Below are 25,676 nucleotides of genomic sequence, written 5' to 3'. Positions count from 1 at the left end.
CTACTGCCCAACTGGACGGCTGGAGGGACATACCCTCCCATGTTTCCCGTTTCCGAGGCTTTAACTCTTTTCCCAAATGGCAATGTCTCCCTGCACTTTGGGCCCATTTTCGGTAGTATTTTTAGTTGGTTCAATTAGGTTTAATTATCTACTTACTCTGCTTCGGAAGCTCAGACCCTGGAGAGGTTGTCCAACTAGGGTTTTAAGCAAATGGAGGAGCCAAAGTACAAATGAACATGGGAGGAGTTGCCTGAGGGATGGGTTGAAGCAGGAAGGAAAATATCAACCCAGAGCCAAGTGCCACAGGGTAAGGGTGGCGAAACCCTCCTCCTGGAGATGACTGGGGCAGCAGGTGAGTGAGGGAGAAGGCCGCTCCGGAGTTAGGATATTTACAAGTAGATACGTTACAAAGGAACTGAAGGTCTGGGCCCTGAGGGGCAAAGGAGGCCGGGCCCCTGGGGAGATCCTGCTCTGGAGCAGGCCCTGGCCTTCAGCTGACTGTGCCTGTGGGCAGATCCAAGCTCCCCGTCTCCATTTGGGACACCAGATTCAGATCCTGAGGCAGCTGCTCAGCTTCCACCCGACACCTTGGCTATCTGGGCTTGGAGAACACAAGAATATTAACCACTTCCCAGTCAAGTAGGGATCCTACAGATGAAAAAGGCAGGCAGGATCACCAAAGACTCTTGCTCTGAACTAGCAAGCAGGGGAAGTCACTTCTGCTCTAGTCCAACTGCATGCCAGGCTGCTGTGGCCTGAAGAAGGGGCAGGGCTGCAGGCCATTCCAACTCCTTCCTTTATGCAAATAAAAAAGCAACTGTGGTGCCACAACTTTGTCCTTAGCAGAGGTCCTGGCTCACTTTCCCTACTTTCCCTAATATGTGCATGAATGGCTGACTCAGTTAAGGGCAGGGCTTATCCTGGGGTGATACTCATTTGGGGAAGTGGCAGCAAATGGGGGCGGGGAGTGAGGCTAGGTCAGATTTACCAAGTATCATATATAACATTACCAGGTGCTCATTAATCGTTAGTTGCTACTCAAGTTTATGAGAAAGACGTAGGGAGGTGTTAAGAACTAGAGAACTGAATTAGTCAATAATCCTGGGCTTCAGTACAAAACACATTCAGAACATGGGCTGGTCTTATTTTCCAACAGAATCGTTTTTAATATAAAACAAAGATAAAAACACATCCCAACCCTGCAATCTGCCAGCATGCCTTGTTTCTACAAGATGCACGCTAGTCCATAAGACTAAGTAGCAAAGAGTCTTTAGGAGCATCTGGTTGGGAAATAGAAAAAGCAGATCTTAGGGAAGCCTGGGCAAGCCCAAAAGCTGAGACGTCCCCGAACACTAGAGCAGTCCTTGTCTTTTCAGATCCTCGTAAGTCTTCTTATTCACAACATTCCCACTGGAGTCTTCATACTCTTCCTTTAAAAGGGAAGAGGAACACTGTTAGCTACACCTCCTGGGAGACATGTTTGGAACCGACCTCTGGGTACCTGAGCTCATCCTGGCCTGACTGATAGACATTCCTGTAAGACAGCCTTTCTCAACTGGGGTTCTGCCCTACTGCCCATGGCATCCATCAGGTATCCAGAATGGTACCAGTTATGACCGACCCTTGGGGGAAATCTGAGAAAACAGTTTATTCAAATCACTTTTTGTGTTTAAGACGAGGAACTCTGGTTGAGAAAGGCTCACTTAAGACACGGTTTTCAAATGGTTCCTAAGAACCCTAGAAATCTAGGTTTCTATCCAAGATGCCACTCTGTCATCCCACTCTAAGGATGAAAGGGAGGCCAAGAAGGCTGAGCTTCTCCACATCCAGAGTTCTGCTTTATTCTATTTTATATACTGGAGTTCTACATTACAGTTTGGAAAGGGGTTTGGTGCTAAAAAAGGAATATTGAAAACCACTGACCTGAAAGAGAGGGAGTAGCTACGATATCTCACGTGCCCATCACCCCTCATCTCTGAGAACTGAGAACTCTTGAGAACCCAGCACCTACGAGGACGCCTCCCACCCCACGAGAGGATCACCTCCCCTTTGATGCTCTCCTCAGAGGAGAGCTAACGTATGACATGGATTCTCAGCTTCTTAGGAATCCTCATGGCAGGGCTAGCCACAGGATACTCCTCCTTGCCACTTCAAAACCTCAGTGGGAGATGGGGGGCAGGTGTAGCTCAGGGGTAGAGCGCATGTTTAGTAGTAGCATGCACAGGGTCCTGGGTTCAATCTCTAGTACCTCCATCAAAAAAAAAAAATTTCAATGGGAAAACATAACCCGTTTTAAGACACAGATTTAAAGGCTGATACATTTAATATCACAAATAAATTAGGCTTACAAGTCAAGAGCCAATTTATAGATATTGTCACATTATACTTGCTACTGCAGGGGACCAGGGATCTTTCACCTCCCTTCTACATGGGAAGGGTCCTCTGTCGCTTAATGCTGTCCCTGATGCTACAGTAGCACTCACCTCAGTGTCAGGCTGCCATCGTTCTGACGCCTTCTGCAGTTTCAGCTTGGCCCACACTGCAGGACGAGAAACGATCAGCAATCAGATTCAACTGAGTTTATCTACTGGGCACGCAGTGTTACAACACATCCCTCATTAGGGTCCCCCTGAGCGCCCGCCCTTGAAACTTTTGCAGGGCCCTAACTAGAATTTTGGTTCTGGAACACCTGTGGACAAAACGCCTTCCACTGCAAAATTTACCATCATCTTTGCTTTGCTATAAAATAAAAGCTAGATCAAATATAATCAAAGACCTCTTAGAATTGAGAACTGACACTCTCAAAGGCAGAAGTTAATGTGGTACAACACATAACCTTACTGTCTTAAATTTCATAATAAAGAGAAAAAAACACTACACATTGTCAAATACATTTATTTAAAAAGTCTGGTGCATAAATTTCAAAAACTTCAGAAGGAAAAAAGTGAAATACGGTAAGATAGCTGAAGAAACACTAAAGACATTAAAACAAGAATTCCTTTTTATAAAAAATATATAAATATATATATTCTTTTTCATTACAGGTTACTACAAGCCACTGAATATAGCCCCCTGGGCTATACAGTAGGACCTTGTTGTTTATCTATTCTGTACATAGTAGTTTGTATCAGCCAATCCCAAACTCCCAATTTATCCCTCTCTCCCCACTTTCTGCCCTGGTAACTGTGTTTATTTTCTATGTCTGAGTCTCTTTCTGTTTTGTAAATAAGTTCATTTGTGTCATGTGTTTAGATTCCACATGTAAGCGATGTCATATGGTATTTGCCCTTCTCTGTCTGACTTACTTCACTTAGTATGATAATCTCTAGGTCCATCCATGTTGCTGCAAATGGCATTATTTCATTTGTTTTTATGGCTGAGTTGTATTCCATTGTATACACATACACCACATCTTTATCCAGTCATCTGTCAATAGACATTTAGGTTGCTTCCATGTCTTGGCTATTGTAAATAGTACTGCTATGAACACTGGGGTGCATATGCCTTTTTGAATTAGAAAAACAAGAATTCTGATAGTTCAGTAACAAATTATTCCAAAGAACATGAAAAGGGAAGACCTTTATAGACACCACCATAGCTTCAGAGGTAGTGAGCAGATACGTACAAACAACTACATGCGTGGAACAGATGAGACAGGTCTGCTGCTACAGAGGTAAGATGATAAAATATTACTAGATGACAGTGAAAGGAACTACTTGATTCCTATATGCTTTCACATTTCCCATCAAGTAGAACAATCTCCAAATTTGACAAGTTTAGAAGAAATATCCTATGGAAAAATATCCTATGGAAGCCTAAGATGGGTGAAGAAATAATTAATGAGGCAATATATAAGAAAGTGCTTAGCTCTGTGCCTGGCGTACAGGTGCTCAACTAACCATCTTTTCCTTCCTTTCTAATCACCTTAAATTAACTGGTCCAGATAATATGTACACCATGAAGGAATGGAGAATTTATTATGTGCCAGGGCAGAGCCTCTTCTTATTCTCTGTCCAGGCCATTCAGGAATCAAACCCAGAGTGGTACTAAAATGACTAGGGTGAAAAAAAGCCCACATTTGCTGCCAAAACTTTGATAACTGGGGAAATGGTCTAAGTCTATCACAAGAGAATAAACAAGCTATGAGATAAAGGGAATTCCAAAAAGAAAATGGCAGTGATCAATTTAGGTTACAATACAGTATTGAATTTATGTGGCTCAAACACAAAACAAAGGGCACACAAAAGTGGCTGAAATGCAAGAGACAAAGTTTAATTACAACTGGAAATGTCAACAAAGCCTATCAGAATTCAAAATGAATAGATCTAAGTATGAAATAAAAGACCTGAATACTGGAAGAAAATGAAACAGCCTACAAATAGAGAGGAGTACTTTCTTTCAGGTGTACATAAACCTTTTAACAAATCACTGACTATATACTTGGACACAAGTTTACAATATATTCTAAAGGCAGAAATTCTGTATCTTACTGCATGGACCAAGAAAAACAGGAATAAATAAAACAGAATTTAAAAATAGTAGTCTTATAAGCAGCTCACATGATTGAATAAGAAAAAAACAAACAAACCAATCCAAAAATGGGCAGAAGACCTACACAAGCAATTCTCCAAGGAAGATATACAAATGATCAATAGGAACATGAAAAAATGCTCAATATCACTAATTATTAGAGAAATGCAAATCAAAACTACGATGAAGTATCACCTCACACCAGTCAGAATGGCCATCATTCAAAAGTCCACAAATGACAAATGCTGGAGAGGCTGTGGAGAAAAGGGAACCCTCCTACACTGCTGGTGGGGATGCAGTTTGGTGCATCCACTGTGGAAAACAGTATGGAGATTCCTCAAAAGTCTAGGAATAGACTTACCATATGACCCAGGAATCCTGCTCTTGGGCATATATCTAGAAGGAACCCTACTTCAAAATGTCACCTGCACCCCGATGTTCATATCAACACTATTTACAATAGCCAAGACACGGAAACAGCCTAAATGTCCATCAACAGATGACTGGATAAAGAAGATGTGGTATATTTATACAATGGAATACTATTCAGCCACAAAACCCGACAACATTAACGCCATTTGCAGCAACATGGATGTTACTGGAGAATGTCATTCTAAGTGAAGTAAGCCAGAAAGAGAAAGAAAAATACCATATGAGATCACTCATATGTGGAATCTAAAAAAAAACCCAACAAAAAAAAAAAACCATAAATACAAAACAGAAACAGACTCATAGACACAGAATACAAACTTGTGGTTGCCAAGGGAGCAGGGGGTGGGAAGTGACAGACTGGGATTTCAAAATGTAGAATAGATAAACAAGATTATACTGTATAGCACAGGGAAATATATACAAGATCTTATGATAACTCACAGCAAAAAAAAATGTGACAATGAATATATGTATGTTCATATATAACTGAAAAATTGTGCTCTACACTGGAATTTCACACAGCATTGTAAAATGACTATAACTCAATAAAAGATGTTAAAAAAAATAGTACTCTTTTAAATAATTTCTGAATTAGTTTTTTAAAAATCAGAAGTAACAGCTTTAATTAAGCTTTAAATATAACATAAATAATGGATATTTCTGATGGATTCCTAACAGAATAACATCTAGCTCTAAATGCCTATATTAGAAAGAATAAAGAACCAAAGAAGAGTTCTTAAGTAGCCAAAACATCTTGAGAAAGAAGAACAGAGTTAGAGGTATCATGTTTCCTGACCTCAAACTATACTCTAACACTACGATAATCAAAACAGTATGGTACTGGCACAAAGAGAGACACATAGATCAATGCAACAGAATAAAGGGCACAAGGATAAACCTACACACTTACAGCCAATTAATCTATGACAAAAGAGGCATGATGAGGAAAAGACAGTCTCTTCAATAAATGGTGCTGGGAAAATTAGCTTCATGTAAAAGAATGAAATTAGAACACTTCTCCACATCATATACAAAAATAAATTCAAAATGGATTAAAGACCTAAATGTAAGACTCATAGAAGAAAACATGGTATAAATTTGATATTTTGATATAAATTGTAGCAATATTTTTTGGATCTGTCTCCTAAGACAAAGGAAACAAAAGCAAAATAAACAAACGGGACCTACTTAAAAGCTTTTGCACAGTGAAGGAAACTGTCAACAAAACGAAAACAACCTACTGAACAGAAGAAAAAATTTGCAAATGATATGACTGACAGATAAGGGGTTAATATCCAAAACATGAATAGCTCATACAATTTAATAGCAAAAAACCAACTGATTAAAAAATTGGCAGATGATCTGAATAGATGTTTTTCCAAAGAAGACATACAGATGGCCAACAGGCACATGAAAAAATGCCCAATATCACTCATCATCAGAGAAATGCAAATCAAAACCACAAAGAGATTTCACCTCATACCTGTCAGTATGGCCATCATCAAAAAGACCATAGATAACAAAGGTTGGGGAGCATGTGGAGAAAGGAAACTCTTGTACACTGTTGGTGGGAATGTAAATTAGTGCAGCCACCATGGAAAACTGTAGGAAGGTTCCTCAAAAACAACAACAACAACAACAAAAAAAACCCTAAACATAAGACTACCATATGATCAAACAATTCCACTCCTGGGTATGTATCTGAAAAAAACAAAAACTAATTTGAAATGATACATGCACCCCAACATTCATAGTAGCCAAGATATGGAAGTAACCTAAGTGTCTATCAACAGGTGAATGATAAAAAAGACATGATGTATACACACACACACACAGAGACAATGGAATACTACTCAGCCATAAGAAGAATGAAAACTTGTCATTTGCAACAACATGGATGGATCTGGAGGGTATTATGCTAACTGAAATAAGTCAGACAGAAAAGACAAATACAAAGACAAGTATGATATCACTTACATGTGGAATCTAAAAAATATAATAAACTAGTGAATATAACAAAAAAGAGATTGACAAATATAGAGAACTAGTGCTTACCAGTGGGGAAGGCAAGGGCTGGCGGGCAAGATAGGGACAGGGGATTCAGGGGTACAAACTACTATATATAAAATAAATAAGCTACAAGGATGTATTATACAGCAGAGAACATAGCCAATATTTTATGACTTTAAATGGAGTATGAGCCATACAAAGTTTGAATCACTATGTTGTACACCTGATATTAATATTGTAAATCAACTACAGCTCAAAAAAAGTGAATTCTTGACTAAAGATTGAAGAAAGGAACAACGAAACAAGATCAAAGAAAGTACTAATAGGAAAAAGGAAAGAGTAAAACTCAATAGAAATAAAGCACCTGGTTTCCTACCCTGTCATAATAAATCAAGGAACTGTATGGGCTATTAACTAAAGAATCTTCTCAGAGTTGTCCCTTTGTTTGAAAAAGTAACCTCTGTTTAAATATAAACAGTTTGACTATACTCCAATTAAAAAATAGTAAATAGTTTCAAATGACAGAACAGAATGTAGCATGTAATCCCATTGATTTTATGCCACATATATGGTTTTGACCCCTAAATTTGACACCTGAAAGGAAAAGAAAAAGCACTTCTTTTATTTATGAAAGTAAAAACATAACTTTTAAATAGAATCCTAACAGGATAAATAACTACATTAAAAGAATATCTACCACCCAGTATGAAATAATTTAGGAATGCTGTTTTATCCAAGGCCTGATAAAAGTAATAGTGGTAAAAATGTTGTCATCTTTCTCTTGGGGAACATGATGATAAAATCATGAGCCAATCTTAAAAGTTAGTATGCATCACCACAGTTTTTAAAAACAGCATCCAGGCAGGGATGACCTATTACCTGCATCTGTTTAACATAAGACTTGGGGGGCAATGCTTAAGATAACTATCCATGAAGAGAAATAACACACAGAACAAAATTAATTAAAACATCACCTTTGTTTTTGCAGTTGGCATGATTGTAAGCCTAAAATAAATGGATCAATTTCAAGATATCAAGTAACAAATTAACTCAGGCAATTTGAAGGACGTAAATACACAAAAAATGAACTGTGATCTATTTATTAGTGACATGCAGCTAGAAAACACATCTAAAAATGAGACTGCATTCAAAATGCATTATGATTCTATGAAATTTCATTACTATTTTAATTTCCTCCCAACAAAGTGAAGGGCAAAAATGAAAAGAGGCTAAGTGGATAATCTGATAAGAGACATTATAATTCTGATTGCAACTATATGATCCTGGCTTATAAATGATTAAGGGAAGACAAGAAAGCTAGGAGTCCCTAAAGCTGACTGCACACAAAAAATTCAATGAAAGAGTTCCCAGAATCCACGGGTTAAGTCAGGGATCAGGGAGCTCTTTAGAAGGTCATTTCTGCTTGGCCCTGCCACGGAGGATTTGAATAGCCCCAGAGTTGGGAGCCAAAGGAGTTAGCTGACCATGCAGCCAAGTAGTGTGATACGTGCACTTGAGAGGGAGTGCCTGAAATCTGACAAAGTGGAGTGGTAATATTCCTTTCTTCACAGTCTAACTGGCTGAAAGTGAAAACATGACAGAGAAGAGATAAACCAGAAAGAAAACAAGAAGCCTGTGAGGAAGTTGCTAATGGTGCAAACAGCCACCATTGCCAGGCAAACAGGAAGCCTGACTGAGGTCCCTGGGTGCCTCAACCACACATTCCTGGACACACACTGCACCTGGCTTTCTCTCCAAGAGGTATTTTGCTGCCACGTTGCTGTGTATCTGTTCTGTCAGCTCAGAAATAAACTTACTGAGACCATTTCTATTTTCTCCTTCGTATCTGCAGTTCTTAACACAGTAAAATCAATTCAGAAAAATATACACATACCCATTCACTCAAACTCTTCCATACAGGGGAGTTCACAGACCCCAGTTAAAAGGCCTGTTTTATACTAGCACAGAGTTCTCCTCAAAGGAGGAATAATCAGTTGCCTAACTTATCCCTTCAAAGAGCAGTAACTGTATGACTGCAGTAGTTTGTACAAATCCACCAGCTGCCACCCTCAGGCCTGCATACACCAGAGTATCAGGACAGGGAACTGTAGGAGTGGCCCCTTGGTGTGGCCCAGGGAACAGTAAGTAAAGCTTACTTACAGGAGACGGCATCTTCAATCTGTGTCACATTAGCAAAGTGGGCAGTGTTTGGGATGCCCAAACACCTCATGCCATGAGCATGACGCCATTCCTGGGAGAAGTGAGAAGCGAGAGGACAATGTGAAATGGGATTGACTGAACACAGAGAACTAACTCCATTCTACTCATAAACCCTATCCTGACCCTTTGTGAAGGCTCCACCTACTCTCTCCTGTCTCTACTCTTATTCTTTTCCTTCTAGGACCTTCTGACTGAAGACTTGGTCAAATGTCTTTTGTGTCTCCCTCCCTCCCACTATCCCCTCCAAGAACCTGTCTTTTGGATTTCCCACTTTGATCCATCTGATTATGTAAAATTTCTTTCCAAGTACTAAGAACTGAAGGCAGAAACAAAACAAGGGTGAATCCACTTACTGGAGTACCACCCAGATAATGCGTTGTCTTAAGAATAGGTTGATACATGTCATCCTCTTCATTTCTTTTTTTCAAGAGGCAAAGACCCATTTAAGACCCAAAGAAGGAGGCAGTCAGCCCCTTTTTTGGTCCTGAGTGCTAGCAATAGGATAGAGGAATGACCAAGGAGTCAGAGAGACAAAAAGAGAGAAGCAAAGAGCAAGCAAGAGAAAACAGAAATGTGGTTCAAACAGTGGAGTGGCGGAATGCCTCCAGAACTGTCTCAGGCACCACTCACGGCTGGTGCTCGTGCTAGAGGCCATGTGTCACATGCTGGACTTTAGATCCACTCCTCTCTGAGTCTCTTAAGCTCTGGACACTAGTGATCCTCTCAGGCTGCTCCTATCCCCTTCTCTAAGACTCATGTTTCATACTTCAAAGCCCAAGAGAAATGGCTCTCAATTCCTTACAGCAAAGTGCCGCTGGAAGGCCTTGGGGCCGCGGTAGGTGTAGTTGCCGCAAATCTCACAGTTATAGTTGATATTTAGGCCATGGAGCTTATACAGCCAGTAAGGAATGGGCTGAAAAGAATCAGATAAGAGAATAGTATTAGACTAATGCCTGCATCTGCTTCCAAAATAGGAGATGGGGGAAAAACGGCAGGGCTGGGACCTACCTTGCCATCCCAGCCAAGGGGCAGGTTTTTGGGGTTGTAAATGATCTCGTTCTCTTCATCTTCACTTTCGCTCTCGCTGATCTGCTCTTCCTCCTCCTCTTCTCGCTCTTCTCCTGTCCTTGCCTGCTTGCGCTGTACATTTTCATGGGTGAGATGTCGCTGTTCCTAAGTCAGGTCCATAAATGAAAAGGTATGTCAGAGAATAGTGCAGAACAAAAGGGGGAGTTTCCTATCTTCCTGTAACCCTTGCTGATCCCTTAATTTCCAAGGATCAGGTTTTCTTTCTTGTAGAACAAAGGGAAAGTCTTGCTCTCAAATCAGAACTCCTTATCAGCAGGCCTTCCCTGATCTTAACAGGAAAAGTGAAAGGATTTATAGCCCTGCCTAAGTTACTCACCTGAGGCCCAGACTATCACAGAACAACAGAGAGCAGTCTCTCTCTTCTGTCTCTAAAGTGTCTCCTGAACCAGTCGTTCCTTCCCTTTCCCACTGTTACTGCCCTCACCAAGATGACAACCTTCTAATCTGCCCTGAATCTCTCCTTATTTCAGTTGAACTTCCATGTTTATTTGCTCAACAAAACCAGTCTAATGGTACACTCTGCTAAAGAACTTTCATTGGCTCTCTGCTGCTTAAAGGATAAGGTCCAAATTTCCAACATAACTTTCCAGATTTCACTCTGACCACTCATTCCTTCAAAAGGCACACCCCTGACACACTGGTTTTCTCATTATTTACTAAATATCTCATTTCCTTTCATAATATTCTACCTTCATGCTTGCTGTTTCGTCAACCTGGAACACTTTTCCCCCCTTTCTACTTAGAACACTCAATCTCAATGTACTACAGCATGGGTCACGTTATACTGCAGTTATCTGTAGCCCCAGCCACAAAGTGGGTTTTCAAGGACAAGAGCTGTGCCACATTCACTATCGTATCCAAAGATTTGGCATAATGTCTGGAAACCAACAGGTATCAATAAATGGTGAGATCACAGTAAAAATACTATCAGTACATAATGAGAGCAACTTCTGGAAGCCATTTTGGCTGGAATGGGCTGGAATTCCAAAGAAAATGGTGCCACCTCCTGGCAGGGAAAGCAAAATGCTCTCAAAGGAAGGAGAAGTAGTGGGTACAGCTTATGTCAGGGCACAATTTAACCTCGCAGTCACCTTCAGAGGACTGGAGACTCAGATCGCCGCCCACACTAGCACAGCCCAAGTCCACTGTGGGAAATACAAGTGTCCCCGGGACCAATGTCTGACTGGCCGCCTTTTAGCACAAGCAGCTGTAACAGAGGGAATCAACAGCTGACCAGTGCTATAGCCACTGTATGCGTGGTCCTTAAACAAGGGCAGAATGAAACTGGCCATGGCAACGGACAAAGACCTGCAGACCAGCTATCTGAGCCAGAGCCACCCACTCAAAACACCATGTGAGCATTTGTCAAGGGAAAGGCTCTGAGAGCAGCTGCAAACTCCACAAAGCAGCCCCTGTCAGGAAGGCTGGCCCTCTGCAGGACTCCCAGAGACACCGACCACCTTCTTTGGGTTGAGTGCTGCCCTTTCTTCCACCTTCTCTTCCCTGAAATAGTCATTTCTTCCCACTCCTCCTCCTCCTTTCTCTCTGAGATAAGCATCCGGGCCAGGGTAGCACCCCCCTTTTTTTTAACCCCCAAACCCTACTTCAGCTCCTTCCGGAAAGAATATTCAAGGAGTAGCTCACAGCCAGCTCTGTACCACTAACCTCCTAGCCTTAATAAGTTTCTCACAATTTTGTGAACACATATGTAATGCGTTTTCGTAGTAAGCCACACCTGAAAAGCTGCTGAGATTAGCCATTCTTATTTGCCTTTTGAGTGTCTGTTTCTTGGGTCACCTCTGGGTATACTCTGGAGCTCAGGCCAAGAATCTGGATACTATATTGAGCGGGGAGTCTATTCTCTCTGCCTAGTCTCATGGGAACTGGGCAACCTTGGGAATATCACCTAACAACAGACACCTAAGAACAGAGCAGGACAGATCTCAATGAAGGGCCAAGTCCCTGGGAGAACCCAATTTTCTGCTGAAGTAGTTTGACATTCCTCTTGCAATCCTAAAAAAAATCCTCCAAGTTCATATTTCTCTTACTTCCGTACCTTGTAACATTTACAGCCCTCAGCAAAGTCAGTTACTCACCCCAAGAATCTCTACATATTCATAGATCTGGGCTTCCAGGAAAGCAATGTCTTTGTTCCTCTCTGTGTCTCTGAAAATAAGAAACAAACTATTACTAATGGGTTCTTTTACCTAGTGCCATGTTCCCTACATTTGGGAACATTTATTCCATGAGTGTATTAAATTACAGGCACATGAGAAGTTGTCACATTGTGAAAGCAAATGCTCTGTTTAGCTCAGGACTTGCTGAAGTACTGAGGTTATTTTTTAGAATGCTTGGAAGCTTCCTTTCTGACTTCATTCTAGAAGGTGAAAAACACATCCAGGTATTTAAATTCCTATCATTATAGTATACGAAGGACATGTGGTACAGGAAAGCAAGCTCTGGAACAGGCCGACTTGGGCCTAAATTCTGACTTTGCTACTTAGTAACTGTGAGGTAACAGGTGCATTCCACACCACTTTTCTAAGTCTTTATCTGCAAAAAGTCAGGATAACAAATACCTTTCAGGGTTGTTTCAAGAATTAGGAAAACCCACATATAAAAAATACCCTGTACAAGCATGTGGCTCAAGAACAGATTCAACTGTCATTAGCAAAAATGCACATAGAAAAATATTTTTGAATCTATTTAGCCTGAATGACCTATCAAGGTAACAAAAGGTACCCAGAGCAGTTTCAACATTAGAGTTGACACTCTCTTTCAATCACCTGACTACAGGTTGTCCTTGGTTTACAACAATGATAGGACTCTCTGCCATTAGCAGAGAAAAAGAGCAAACTGGATCTTGATGGACCAATAATGGTGATAAGACAGGCTTTAAAATTTCGGTCATGGTAAGAATTACGCATGGAAATACAAATTTAAAACTATAAGCAGAGGTTCCCCCTCGCCCCCCCACTTACCGCTTGGTGCCCTTTGACTTGGGGTTTTTGGCAAACAGGGAGGTGTCAAGTGACTCTAGGGACTTTCCTTTGGTGCTGAATAGCCTCTGGGCTCGCTCTTCTAGGGTCCTGAGGAGACACGAGGGGCAAAGGATTTCAGGGTTACTTTACCATATAAACTTGCTTATCTTTCCAGTGTGGGGTGACAAAGAATGGAATCAGAGCCACTTAGAAAATCATGAAACACACAGTAAACCAGATAGTTCTAATAGAAAAAAGTGTCTTACCCACCACACTTCAGGCCTAAAGCTAAAAGCGCAGATTTCAATCTGTCCAGACCAAGGGAGGCCAACTCCTAAATAAAAGAGACAAGTTACAACTTTATATATATAGATTTTGAGAAACAACAAATGCTCAATATTTGGTCTCTGCAGGCTGGTGTGTGGGTGTTCCTGAAGCTGTGGCAAGACCACACATTCCAGAGCCAACCTTCTAGCAATAAGCTCAAACTCTTCAAAGGATGACTCTGTGGTCAGCTTCATACATAATCATATGGTAGTGTTCCATTACCTCCGCTACAGCTTAACATAGCTAGAAGTGTAACTGGATATACTTTCTATCCTTTGTAGATAACTGGCCCCAAGAACTGGTGTCTTATCATGGTAAGTCCTCAACATTAAAAACAGGAGATCAAGGGGGAAGGTTACAGTTCAGTGGTAGAGTGCCTGCTTAGCATGTACAAGGTCCTGGGTTTAATCTCCAGTACCTCCATTAATAAATAAATAAATACGTGAATAAATAAACCTAATTACCACCCCCTTCCCACCCCCCCCAAAACAAACCAGGCGATCCAGTGGCCCTCTGGGGAGTGAACAGACGAGACCAGTACAGTAGCTAAAGAAAACATACCTCCCAGGAGGAGAAAGCAGAGAGGTCAAGATGGGCTCCGGCATGGGTCAGGGCACTGCTTGTCTCTTTCTGGCAAGAATAATAAGATGTTTGTCAAGATCCAGGTTTAGAATGAAGGCAAGGGAGCCACTTAAATTATAGGCACATCTCGGAGACACTGTAGGTTTGGCTCCAGACCACCCAGTAAAGTAAGTATCGCAATAAAGCAAGTCACACGAAATTTTTAGTTTCCCAGTGCACATAAAAGTTACATTTACACTATGCTGTAGTCTACTAAGTGTGCATTAATATTATGTCTAAAAAACAATGTACATATCTCGGTCAAAAATATTTTATTGCTAAAAACAGTTAACCATCATCTGAGCCTTCAGTGAGTCTTGGTGGTAACAAAGATCACTGATCACACATCACCATAACAAATACAGCAATGAAAAAGTTCGAAATACTGCAAGAATGACCAAAATGTGACAGAGACATGAAGTGAGCAAATGCTGTTAGAAAATGGTGATAATAGAATTGCAAACCTTAAATTTGTAAAAATGCACCATCTGTGAAGTGCAAGAAAGCAAAGTATAGTAAGATGAGGTGTGCCTGCACTAGGTGCTGGTTGGCCCCTTTCTTATCCACATGTATGAATAAGAACCGAATCCCTACAAGAGCAGAGCAAAAAAACCAGATGGTCCAACTCTCCCCGAGAGTTTAGGAAAACTCAAGTTTATCCCCAGGAATGAAAATTTACAGTAAAGATTTCTAGCACAAAATTGTATCAGTTTTTGGTCAGTGGGAACCACACGCAGTAAAGACATGGTTGGTGAAAATCCTGGGTCTAGCCAACGGCAAGTTGGCGCTGACAAATCTCGTTCCAAAGTACACAGAGAAAACCCAGCATACTTGGCAGAGAACATCTCATGGCCACAACAGATCCCAGGGGATCAGCATCTCATGCCCTAAAGCAGAGGCTCAAGATTAAAGTAAAATAATTTAGTCCACTTTCCTGGCATGTCCGCTGCCCACGCCCCCCCCTGAAGCTCACCGGCCATCCAGGAAAGGTACCGTTTTCCCACTTCTTCTCAAACTCATTCTGAATCTTCCCAAAAAGTTCATTCTGGTCTTGGAGGGGCTTCACTCTATCTGTGTAATCCTGAAGGTACTCAAGCAGCATCTCCAAGTACCTATAGGTGAACAAACAATACAGAGACAACAAGAGGGTTTCTATTTTTGAACACTGTTACGCCCTATAAAATACAAGTCTAATCCAGTGATACTAGTTTTTAAAAGTAATAATACTACTTTTTAAAATGAGCTGAAAACTGGCTTTCTCCTAATGTCATCTCAATTCTAACTTTTCCTATCTTCCTTTATCCTCATGATACAATTTCAAATACTAACATCTTAACTCACATAGAAAAGATTTCAGGTAAAAAGAAAATGAGGAAAAAGAGAAGAAGCTAGAGCACAGATTACTAACCAGGGACATAATGACACAAACAGAATTTAACATCTACACATCAGACCCAGGTACCTGACTTCAGTCACAATCTGAGAAAGTTTAACTTTTCCCCATTAAACTCCAAAGACACAGAGGCACCTGGGTGGGAGACTTCCTTCTACAATGAGACAAAATTAGGAACAGTATGGGTCTAAGATTAGATGTGCCCACAGACACACATCTTTCCAGAGCCAGAGTTTTAAAACCATGCCATTCAAGGAGGTGGGGGTACCGCACAGTGGCAGAGTGTGTACTGGGCGTGCACGAGGTACTGGGTTCAATTCCAGTGCCTCCGTTAAGGGGGTAAAAACACCCACGCTATTCAAAATTCCTATCCTACAATTAGCCTGAAAGTCATTCATGTATGTCTTTCAGGCAACAAAATTCAGAACTCTGCCCTCAAGCCTTCTCATCAAATAATCTTCTAGTCAAATCTATGCCTACCTCTTGTACTCTGCATTCTTCCTTTCTTTAGGAATGTCAAACAACTGGTCAAAGATGGACAGGTACGTGATATAATCCAGCTTCTGGAAAGAGAAATGACAAGAGGCTCAAATAGGTGTTTGTACCAAGTTACAATATATAATCTCCAATAAATGAGATCAAAATTGATCACTGCCTAACAAAGTAACAAGGCCCGGATCATTTTAGTCTTTTCCCCCGATCAATTAATTCCTTCACTAACTGGGTGTTAACTCCACTGGAGTGAGTAGAATATGAGACACATAATTAACTCTGCAAAATAAAGATCAAGGTAATAGTAAATTAAAAGAAACATTTGTTGAACACTTACTACATGCCAGGCACTTGGTTAAAGACTCTGACAACCACTGCATCCTAAAATAAGGTCCTGGAAGGTGTCATTTATTCACTCATTCAATCACATATTGAACATCTTTGGATCAAGTACATGAATACAGATGAAAACATGACAGACAGATGCGGCTTAAAGTTTAGTCATAACTTTTGGGACATTTCCTTACAACGCCAAGAGAAACTTCACCGTATACTTCCTTGTGACCTTTCTGAGACTCTCACATTAAATCATCTCTTATGGTAAGTTACTTTTTAATACATTTAAAAAAGATACTAAATAGCCCTTTGCTGGCAGAGATTATGTTTTTGTATCTTTCATGTATTTAGTAATATGTGTGCCTCACACTGGAGCTTGATATGTATTTGTGAGTTAAAAAGTTTTTTTTTTTTTACAAAAGCAAAATATGTCTGTTGTATTATTAAAGTAAAATTAATAAATAAAATATGCATATTGTATTCACTATAGATATCCAACTTTCATTTTGAATACTACTTCATTCCAAGAAAGCACACCAGCTCTTTAATACCTACATAAGTTACAAAACACAAGGAAGATACTCTAGGAGCCCAGCCCAGTGTCCTGACTCACCCCTAGAATCACAGCCACTCTGCCCTCTCCTGGGTCTTACCTCAGAGGCCTTCAGGTTAATGTATTTGAGGTAACAGTCATGGAGATCGAGGTAACGACCATAGCCTTCTTCATCTGTGAACTCCACCAAATCTGAAGGAATCAGAGAAATCAATGATTCAGATCCTAAAGACGACATTCTTAGACCTGGCTTTTCAAGTGGACTGCTCGTCTTTTGTTTCATGAAGCAGCACTTCATCCAAGTGTCTTCCCTAGGCTCATAAGGAGAACAGGCTTCAGCTTTTCAGGTCACTGAATCTGAGCTAAGCTCAGACAAAATGAGTATTTTGTCCAAGGCCAATTTAGGATGTCAATCTAGCCTAGACACCAGCAACAAGGAAACCAGTAAGAGAACCTGGCTATAAATTTCTCTGCAGCCACTTTCCGGGACTCTCAGGACAAATCTGAGCTCTGTCATTAACCTGTACTTCTCGTGCTGGATAGAAATGTTAAACCCTACTTACTCTGGGCCTCTTCACTTGGATTCTCTCGAGCCTTCAGGAGCTCCTCAAATTCCACTGACATTGGCACACAGATCTGATGGGAAAAAGAAAACCTCAAGTGGACTTTTCAACATAAACGTTGCAGTATCACAGAAATGGGCTATATAGAAAGTTGAACTTCTAACGCTTTATTTGGCTTTATTTTTCATTAGGAGTGCACTTGTTTTTCACTTACCTTGCTTTTTCCTTTTCCTTTCTGCATTGTTTAATTAAAAATTGCTAAAGTAACACATGATCACAAAAACTCAAAAAACACAAGAAGACAAAATTTAAAAAAAAAATCAAAGTACCCCTTAAAAATTCTCCTGCAAATAGGTAAATACTGTCAATAGACCTTTGTTTAAATGCCAGCCATTCCCAAACTTTGCTACACATTAGAATCACCTGGGAGAGTGCTAAAAAAAAAAAAAAACCCCTAATGCACCTAATACCAATTAAATCAGAATGGGACATGGGTAAGTATCAGTACTTTGCAAAGACCCCCAGATTCAAATACACAGCAAAATGTGGAAACCACTGTTCTATGTATTTAAATATATGTATTTGTGCAAGTACATACAGGCAAGTGCAAGACTATTATTTTGTTTTCCACATAATCAGACTTATTTTTTTTGCCTTAATGTATCTTGGGCAACCTCCCCATCATTCATTTAACCATTTATTCTGCATCACCTTTTTACTGGGGCTGGGATAAGGTTAACACACCAGAATGGTACTCATGGCCTCTCACTTGGTTATCAAAAGACCTAATACTCTACCCTCTAAAGGGACTGGGGAGACTTGTAGCTGTGTGAGAACACCTCCATCTGCCTCCACTTAAACTCAAGTAAGTGAGCCCCTCCTGTCTGGTATCTGCAGTCTTCTCATTTTCGCATCTGTTTCCTTTAAACATGTATACCTTCCCTATGTTGCTTATAATCCTCCTGTTTCTCCTCTCCTCTTCCCTGCCAGTCTTTCAAATGTATGTTAAACACTCCACACAACTATGTCCCCATTATCCACTTGCACCCTTGTGACCACATTCCCATCTATCTGTGAACCTACTTCAACAGAGCAGCAATCCTGACAGCTACCCATCAACAACAGCTGACACAGTAATTTCCTTTCTGAAACTCATTTGCTGAGCTTTGGTAAGACAACATGACCTGGAGAGGCCATGTGACCTGTGGTGGAGGCTTCCAGACTCCTCTTTAGCTAAGTACCTTATTGTGAGTGTACCCCAAGGCAGTCTCCCTTCACATTGTCTCTCCCTCCCAGAACTCTATGATTCATGGCTCCAACCATCAAGTCCACGTGACACAATTCTCAAGCCCCAGTCACCTAGCTGCTCATAGGACACTTCTACCTAGATATATCACCTGAAAATCTATGTAAATTCATTTTCCACTGCAAATGGGTTATCTCCTTCTTCCTTATTTCTATCAAGGGAACAAACAAACTTTCAGTTACACAGTCGTGAAAGCTCAGAGTAATTGTTAACTCCACTCTCTCCACTTATCCTACAGCCATGCCTCACTCCCCCTAACCCTAGAATTCCATTGGTCAGCTCTGCAAGATGCTTAATGGTTTCTCAAAAACTGAGATGCAATCCCTACTCCTTATAATTTTACAGTATAGTAGGGCAGACATTCACTGTCATAAAATATGACAGGATCACAAAGAAAGGAAAAATTAGGGGATGGGATAGACTAGGAAAGAATTTGCATGAAAGAGTTGCCTCTGGGTTGAATCTTGAAGGTGTAATGACCCCTGGAAATGAGTAAAAGCCTCTCTGTGCTAGCTGGATCCTCTAGGCAGCAGATTTCAAGACAGAATTAGGAGTGTAAGCAGTTTATTGGGGTGTACTACCCATGGAATATAAAAAGGAGAGAGCAAGACTGGGCAGGGACAGTCTACATCACGATGCAGATAGGACAACCCAACAGGGAGCTCCTGAGCAAAGATTACTCACTAGAAGTTTCACATTGGGCAGAAATAACCAGGCCGTGGTACCCCCACTGTGCTCAGCCTCTGGCTGGGGGCTGTCAAGGAAGAGAATGGCCTTAGCTTAAAGTTGAGGAAGATCCTGAAAGCACTGGAGAGCACTGGACATCAGCTAACTATGCTCCTTGCAGTTAAATGGCAAGTTCATTTTTGAAGGGACATCTGAGCGGCAACTATTTTCCTCACACCTTTCCTTTAGTATACACTTTGGGCAGGTTTGGAGAAAACACTTCCTGAGGTCATACCTCATTGGGGTGCTTCCGGTGGAATTCCTTTATTTGCTTGAGCCTATTATAGAATTCAGCAAACTCGTTGGGTCCTGAAATAGCATTGAGCTCCTCCTTTCGTAACCTACAATTTTGGAAAAAAAAAAATCCAAAGAACATGGAGCACAGAAAGTCAGTCCTTTAACCATGGTGCCTCAAAAGCACTAATTCCTGGATTGGCTGTGACTGTCACTTACCCATCCTTATCGTCATACAAATCCCTCAAGTTCCCACTGACTTCCATATACCTCTGAAAGGCAAACACAAACCCATTAGAATGAAGCAGTCTGTACAATGTAGAGCCAAACAACCAACAAAGGCTCTCTAGTCAAAGCCCAGGGAAAACGCAAGAAATGTGTTAAAAATTCCTGTGCTTTCTAGTACCTTTAATAGACAGCACTGGTTCCCACTTAGCTTTTAAAACAGGTCATTTTTAAGATTACCTAAGTGATGTGACTTGAGGGGTGGCAGAAAGTTCCTATATTTAACTTTCCCTAGAAGAATCATAAAACAGAGCCAAGTAAGAGAGTCATCTTTTGGTAAACATTAGTTTCCACCCGAGACCCTCAAAGCTAAAAAAGGATGGTCCAAGATGGTTTTCACTACTTCAGAAAGTAGTGTGACTGAGGAGTGCACAGGCTAAATAAAACATCATACAGCTTCCTTTGGATTCAAACTCAACATGGTAAAAGTACACAGTCTCTTTTCCAAAACTTTTGGGGTCAGATTTGTTTTAGAATTTGGAATTTTTAAGTTCAGGAAGGTACTATACATAATACCCCTAGTGGAATCTGGAATGCGTATTAATAGTTCTGCAGTGAAACCTACACCATTATCTATTAAATAGGATAAACCATAAAAAAAAAGCCTCTCATCTGTTCAGGTTAAGTCAGGTTTTTGCCACCAAGTAATTACCAGAAAAAACAAACAAAAAACCTTTTGTTTTCAGAGTATTTTGGATTGGGGAATTTAGATAAGGGACGAAGGGCTTGTAATGCTAATTTTCTCCCCCAAATCAGAAACTCTGATTAGGTCTTCTACTCCTTTCTAAACAGATTTCAAACGTTCAAGAGTAGAGAGTACAGTATAACAGACCTCCGTTTACTTATCATTTGGCTTTAACGAACATCAATATTTTGATTTTGATAAGTTTTCTAAAAATAAGAAATTGAACTATTACTAGGAAATGCAGCGTGGTAGCCAAATATTCTTCAAATACTTCAATACAGTGTTCTGGGAGGAAAACACAAATACACAGCATTCTCTTTTGGGGAGAAGGCAGAATACCTTCTGAGCCTGAATCATTGATTCCTCATAACTACTCTGTACATCCATGAGACACGATGCTATAAGAAGGGGCATCTTTCTGAGTGTAATGAAGAATGAGTAAGAGTTCTCCATTTAGAGACGCGAACAAGGGCGGTTAAACACCTTCAGGTTTGGCAGCAGCGTGGACATCTCAGGGCAGACGACCCGACTGGCCAATCCGGTTACCGGATTGTTGACACCCCGCGGCCCCTTCCCCCCTCTACCTGCCCATCGAGACCCAAAGAGAAGCGGACAATGGGGCACTCACATCTTGCATGGCCCGTGTGCGGTGGTCAGAATTGATCTGGTCCCGGAGCTGAAGAAAGGCAAACGGTGACACAGACGCCGTTAGTCGGATTTCTGGAGTTGGGAAGGCCGCCCGAGGGAGGAGCTTACCCGCTCAGGTCTTAGTGGCCCAGAGGCCCCGGGGGCGCTAGGCCCCGGAGGGAGGTTACCAAAGTCTGAGCTCGGCGGGGGAGCCCGGGGAGGGCGCGGGCCGTGGGGCGGGTCTGAGGGCCTAAGAAAGCTCTCAGGTTAAACACGGTATGGGGCCCAACCTCAGAGGTACCTCCTGCCCAGGCCCCACTCACCGTGGACTTCTTAGTGAGCATCTCCTTAGCCATGACGTCCATGAGCCGTTCCTTCTCCTCATGATAGCGTCGCTGCTGCTCCAGAATCGTCTCCATCTTCCTTCCTCCGCCGCGGCAACTCAATCCAGACCACCGACCCGGCCGGAAACAACTCCTGCCGCCTTGCGCGCCCGCGTCCGCAAGCTGTGCGTCCGGCAGCACCAAAGTTCCGCGCCTGCCGGAAGTGCCTCGGGGACTCAGAAAAGCGAGCACTGTAGGAGATCCAGTCAGTGCTATGGAGACGGCTGCAGTGCCCCCTGCTGGCCGGGTGTGTGTGGCGCGATGCCTAACGGTTTGCAGGTGCCTCTAGGGGGCATACAGAAACCCATTTGCCTGGCGTTAAGGAATCTAACCTGGCATTCCCGGGCTTCCTGGGGCCCGGCGGCCCTGCTGGCAGGGTCTCGGACTGAGTATTTGAAGAGCGTGGATGGGAGCTGGGGAACCCGAACTTGGATCTCCATCTCTCAGTGTGACCTGTGACAACGTTTTTCCCTTCTTGGGATCTCCATGCCCTTGTCAATAAAATGGGGATGATAGCGGGTTTTGTTCTTTATTTCCTTTCTCTTCCCCTTCCTTCCTTCCTTCCTTCCTTCCTTCCTTCCTTCCTTCCTTCCTTCCTTCCTTCCTTCCTTCCTTCCTTCCTTCCCTCTTTCCTTCCTTCCTTCCTCCCTTCTTTCCTTCCTTCCTTCCTTCCTCCCTCCCTCCCTCTTCCTTCCTTCCGTTTCTTTCTTTCCTTCCTTCCTTCCTTTTTTTTAAAAGAAATTCGTATGTAGAAACAGCCTAATTGTCTACCAGCAGGGGCATGGTTAAAATACGGTACATCCAAGCAGTAAAATGCTATACAGCTGTTTTAAAAAGTATGAAATACCCCCCAAAATAAAGAATAAAAAATAAATAAAAAAGAATGAAGCAAGTCTACATGTCCACTTCTAGGTGGAGAAATGAAAACTTATGTCCATTAATTCAGATGTTCATAGCAGTGTTATTCATAAACAACAAAAACTGGATGCAAATCCCAAGTCCATTAACTGGTAAATGGACAAACCAAATGTGGTGTATCCATACAATGGAATATTATATGGCAATAAAGGAATGCTATAATATGGATGAATCATGAAAACATCAACCTAAGTGAAATAAGCCAGACACACACACAAAAATGATATATTGAATGTACAGATGGCAAATCTATGGAGACAAAGTAGATGAGTGGTTGCCAGTTGCTGAAGGAGACAGGAAATTACTGCAAAAGACAATATATCTTTGGGGGAGGGGTGATAGAAATGTTCTAAAATTGGATTATGGTGATAGTCGCACCACTCTATTAAATTTGCTAAAACTAACTGAATTGTACACTCAAATTGGGTGAATTTTATGGTATGTAATTTATACCTCAATAAAGCTGTTTAAAAAATCTGTATAAACTCAGATGGAAAGATGACCACACAAAGTGAAAAAAGCTAAAAGCACAATAGTGTATATAAAAATAGATACACAAGGAGATTATTTCTGTAAGAATATCCAAGTAACAGTAAACAGTGGTTGTTATAAGGAGATAGACTGGAAGATCTGGTATGGTAGGGAAATTTTTCTTTGTATATAGCCAAAGTACAGCATGAAAAATTTTTTCTTAATATATACATGTATTACTGTTTTCATTTTAAAAATAAATTTAAAACTAAAAATGAAAATACACAATATGTACATGCCTGCTTAAGGAAAAAGAACTAGGAGGTTATAATATGTCAAGGAGTTATTAGTGATTTTTTTTTTTACCTTCTTTTTACTTTTTGGAATTCTCCAACTTTTCTACAATAAGCATGCATTGCTTTTTGTTTTTTAAAGTTAAAAAGATAACAGAGATGACTTTTGTCCTACTCGCTTATGGGTGTTGCGCAGGTTGTATTTATGTCTAAAAATTTAAGCAAGACTTCAACCTCAGGGAGAGGCCCTCGGGCACAACTCCTTCCCAGAGTTTTTTCCTGCAGCACTAGGAAAGTGGTAAGAAATTTTCGTTCGGGATTGCAGAGCCTCTGCGTGTGTATCTTTTTTGGGGGGAGTGTGATGGGGTAAAGGGTTGAGATCTACCGTATTTCATCGAATATGAGACACTATTAAATATTAACCCCATCATTATTTTTCGTTCCACTAAAAAAGAAAGAAAATAAAAATTGTCAGTTAAACTATGTCACACCTTTGATTATACACGGCATCTGGGCTTTTGAGATGTTAAATCTGAAAAATGTTTATCCTGAAATCAATGACACACGTACTTGTACATCCCTTCCTCTTAGATGGGTGGATGGACTACCTATTCAACACCATTCACCTGAGGTCTTCCTTCCCCTAAAATCTTCCCCACTCCTTCAAACCAGTCACCAAGTCCTGTCTTTTCCACTCCTGCTGCCACCTGCCTCCTTATCGCTCACCCGGACCACTACACTAGCTTCCTAATCAGCCTCCTCATCTTTCCCCTCCAATCAATTATTCACGCTGCAGTGGAGTGATCATCTCATGCCCCTGCTTAAACATTTCCACTGGCTGCTTTCTCCGCAGGGTGAGGTCTGTTTAACTTGGCATTCGGCTTTTCATGTACTGGCCTCTGCCTGCCATTTTAGTCTCTTGGCACTTTCTCCGGATGAAATTACTTGCTGCTTCCCCAAAGCAGCATATGTTTTTTTCTGGCCTCTGGGCCTTTGCACTAGCTGTTTTGTATGCTTGGACTACAAGTATTTATTGAGCATGTAGTTAAGTGCCGGTTACCGAGAGCGGAGGAGTGAGTGAGGCAGCTGTCATGAGCCCAATCCTCACAGAGGCTGGTGGAAGAAAGAGACAAAAATGTAAACATACAATTATTATTTATAAGCAAACATGGTGGGCATTCGTAAAGGTTTGTTGAAAATGTCAACCAGAATGTTTAGGATTCGAATTGGGCGGGGGAGGCAGTGCGGAGCAGATTAGAACTCGGGACCTACCTCTGTGACTTTGGGGGAACTGACAAGTGGAGTCTCCACCTCTGTGAAGTGGAAAAACGCCCGCCCCATAGGATTTCTGGGAGCACTGCGTTTGAGATACATATAATCACGCGGTTCTGCCGGACCGGAGGGGCCCCTCCCCCACAGGGCGCCGAGGGTCCGCCGCCAGGCGCGGGGCCCCCACCCCGGGAGTCTGCGGGCAGGATTTGAGCCCCTTAGCCCGCGCCGGCCGCCGGCGCGCACGAGTCGGGCTCCGACAGTCTGGACCGCGGAGCCCAGACCGCAGGCCGCCGAGAGCACAGGGGCAGGGGCGTCGGACGTCGAGTGAGGGGAGCAGCGCTCCGCCCCATCTCCCCATTTTGGGGGACAGCCCCCCTCTCTCATTCCCGCCCCCGCCCTTGAATCACGGGGGGGCGGGGCCATGACCCATTCATGCCGGGAATCGGATCCAGATGTTCCCGCGGCGCGTGCAGCTGCATCCTTGCCTTTTTTGGCAAAAAACGTGCGGCCGCGAGCGGATCCCAGGCCGCCTCCGCTAATCCTCGGGAAGAGGGGGAAGGGGGCTAGGGTCTGGGCCCAGACTGGGGATCCGCACCGGGTGCTCTGCGGGATTTGGGATGGGCTGTTAAGGGAGGGGGGCGATTGGTACCAGACGGGGAAACCCAACGCCACCCGTACCCCTGCTCCCGTCCGGAACCTCCCTCAAACCCCTCCTCTTCCCTACCCAGAGGAAAAAGCCCTTTGCCAACAAGGGGTAAGCAGGCTAAGCCTGAGAGGGACGGTAGCAGCGGTGGGGATCTCCTTTCTCTGGAGAGATTTCCCATCCCGCCTGGCAGCTCTAAACAGAGGAGGTCCAGTAGGAACCTCGGTCCCCCTGTGTGCGAAGGAATTTTCCTTGCCCCTCCACCCCCAGACAAACACACAGAGGC

At 42.2% G+C, this 25,676-nt stretch overlaps 1 protein-coding gene across 1 annotated transcript; it reads right to left on the bottom strand.

The window, feature by feature from the left end:
- Positions 1-1,142: 1,142 nt before the first annotated feature.
- Positions 1,143-21,998, bottom strand: SF3A3 (splicing factor 3a subunit 3). Its single transcript, XM_010977493.3, has 17 exons — positions 21,734-21,998; positions 21,412-21,459; positions 20,033-20,085; positions 19,815-19,920; positions 17,548-17,620; positions 17,085-17,176; positions 16,084-16,166; positions 15,184-15,322; positions 14,151-14,219; positions 13,529-13,596; positions 13,263-13,370; positions 12,378-12,447; positions 10,201-10,365; positions 9,995-10,105; positions 9,133-9,223; positions 2,484-2,539; positions 1,143-1,430 (listed from the first exon to the last, which is right to left on the bottom strand). Exons 1-17 carry the CDS (start codon positions 21,827-21,829, stop codon positions 1,353-1,355), a joined length of 1,506 nt encoding a protein of 501 aa, XP_010975795.1. The 5' UTR covers positions 21,830-21,998; the 3' UTR covers positions 1,143-1,352.
- Between the last annotated feature and the right edge of the window lie 3,678 nt (positions 21,999-25,676).

This window comes from Camelus dromedarius, chromosome 14, assembly GCF_036321535.1.
Source record: "Camelus dromedarius isolate mCamDro1 chromosome 14, mCamDro1.pat, whole genome shotgun sequence".
Taxonomy (NCBI): Eukaryota; Metazoa; Chordata; class Mammalia; order Artiodactyla; family Camelidae; genus Camelus; species Camelus dromedarius.
Note: the sequence above shows the minus strand (reverse complement) of the source record. Positions and strands in the feature narration are given on the sequence as shown.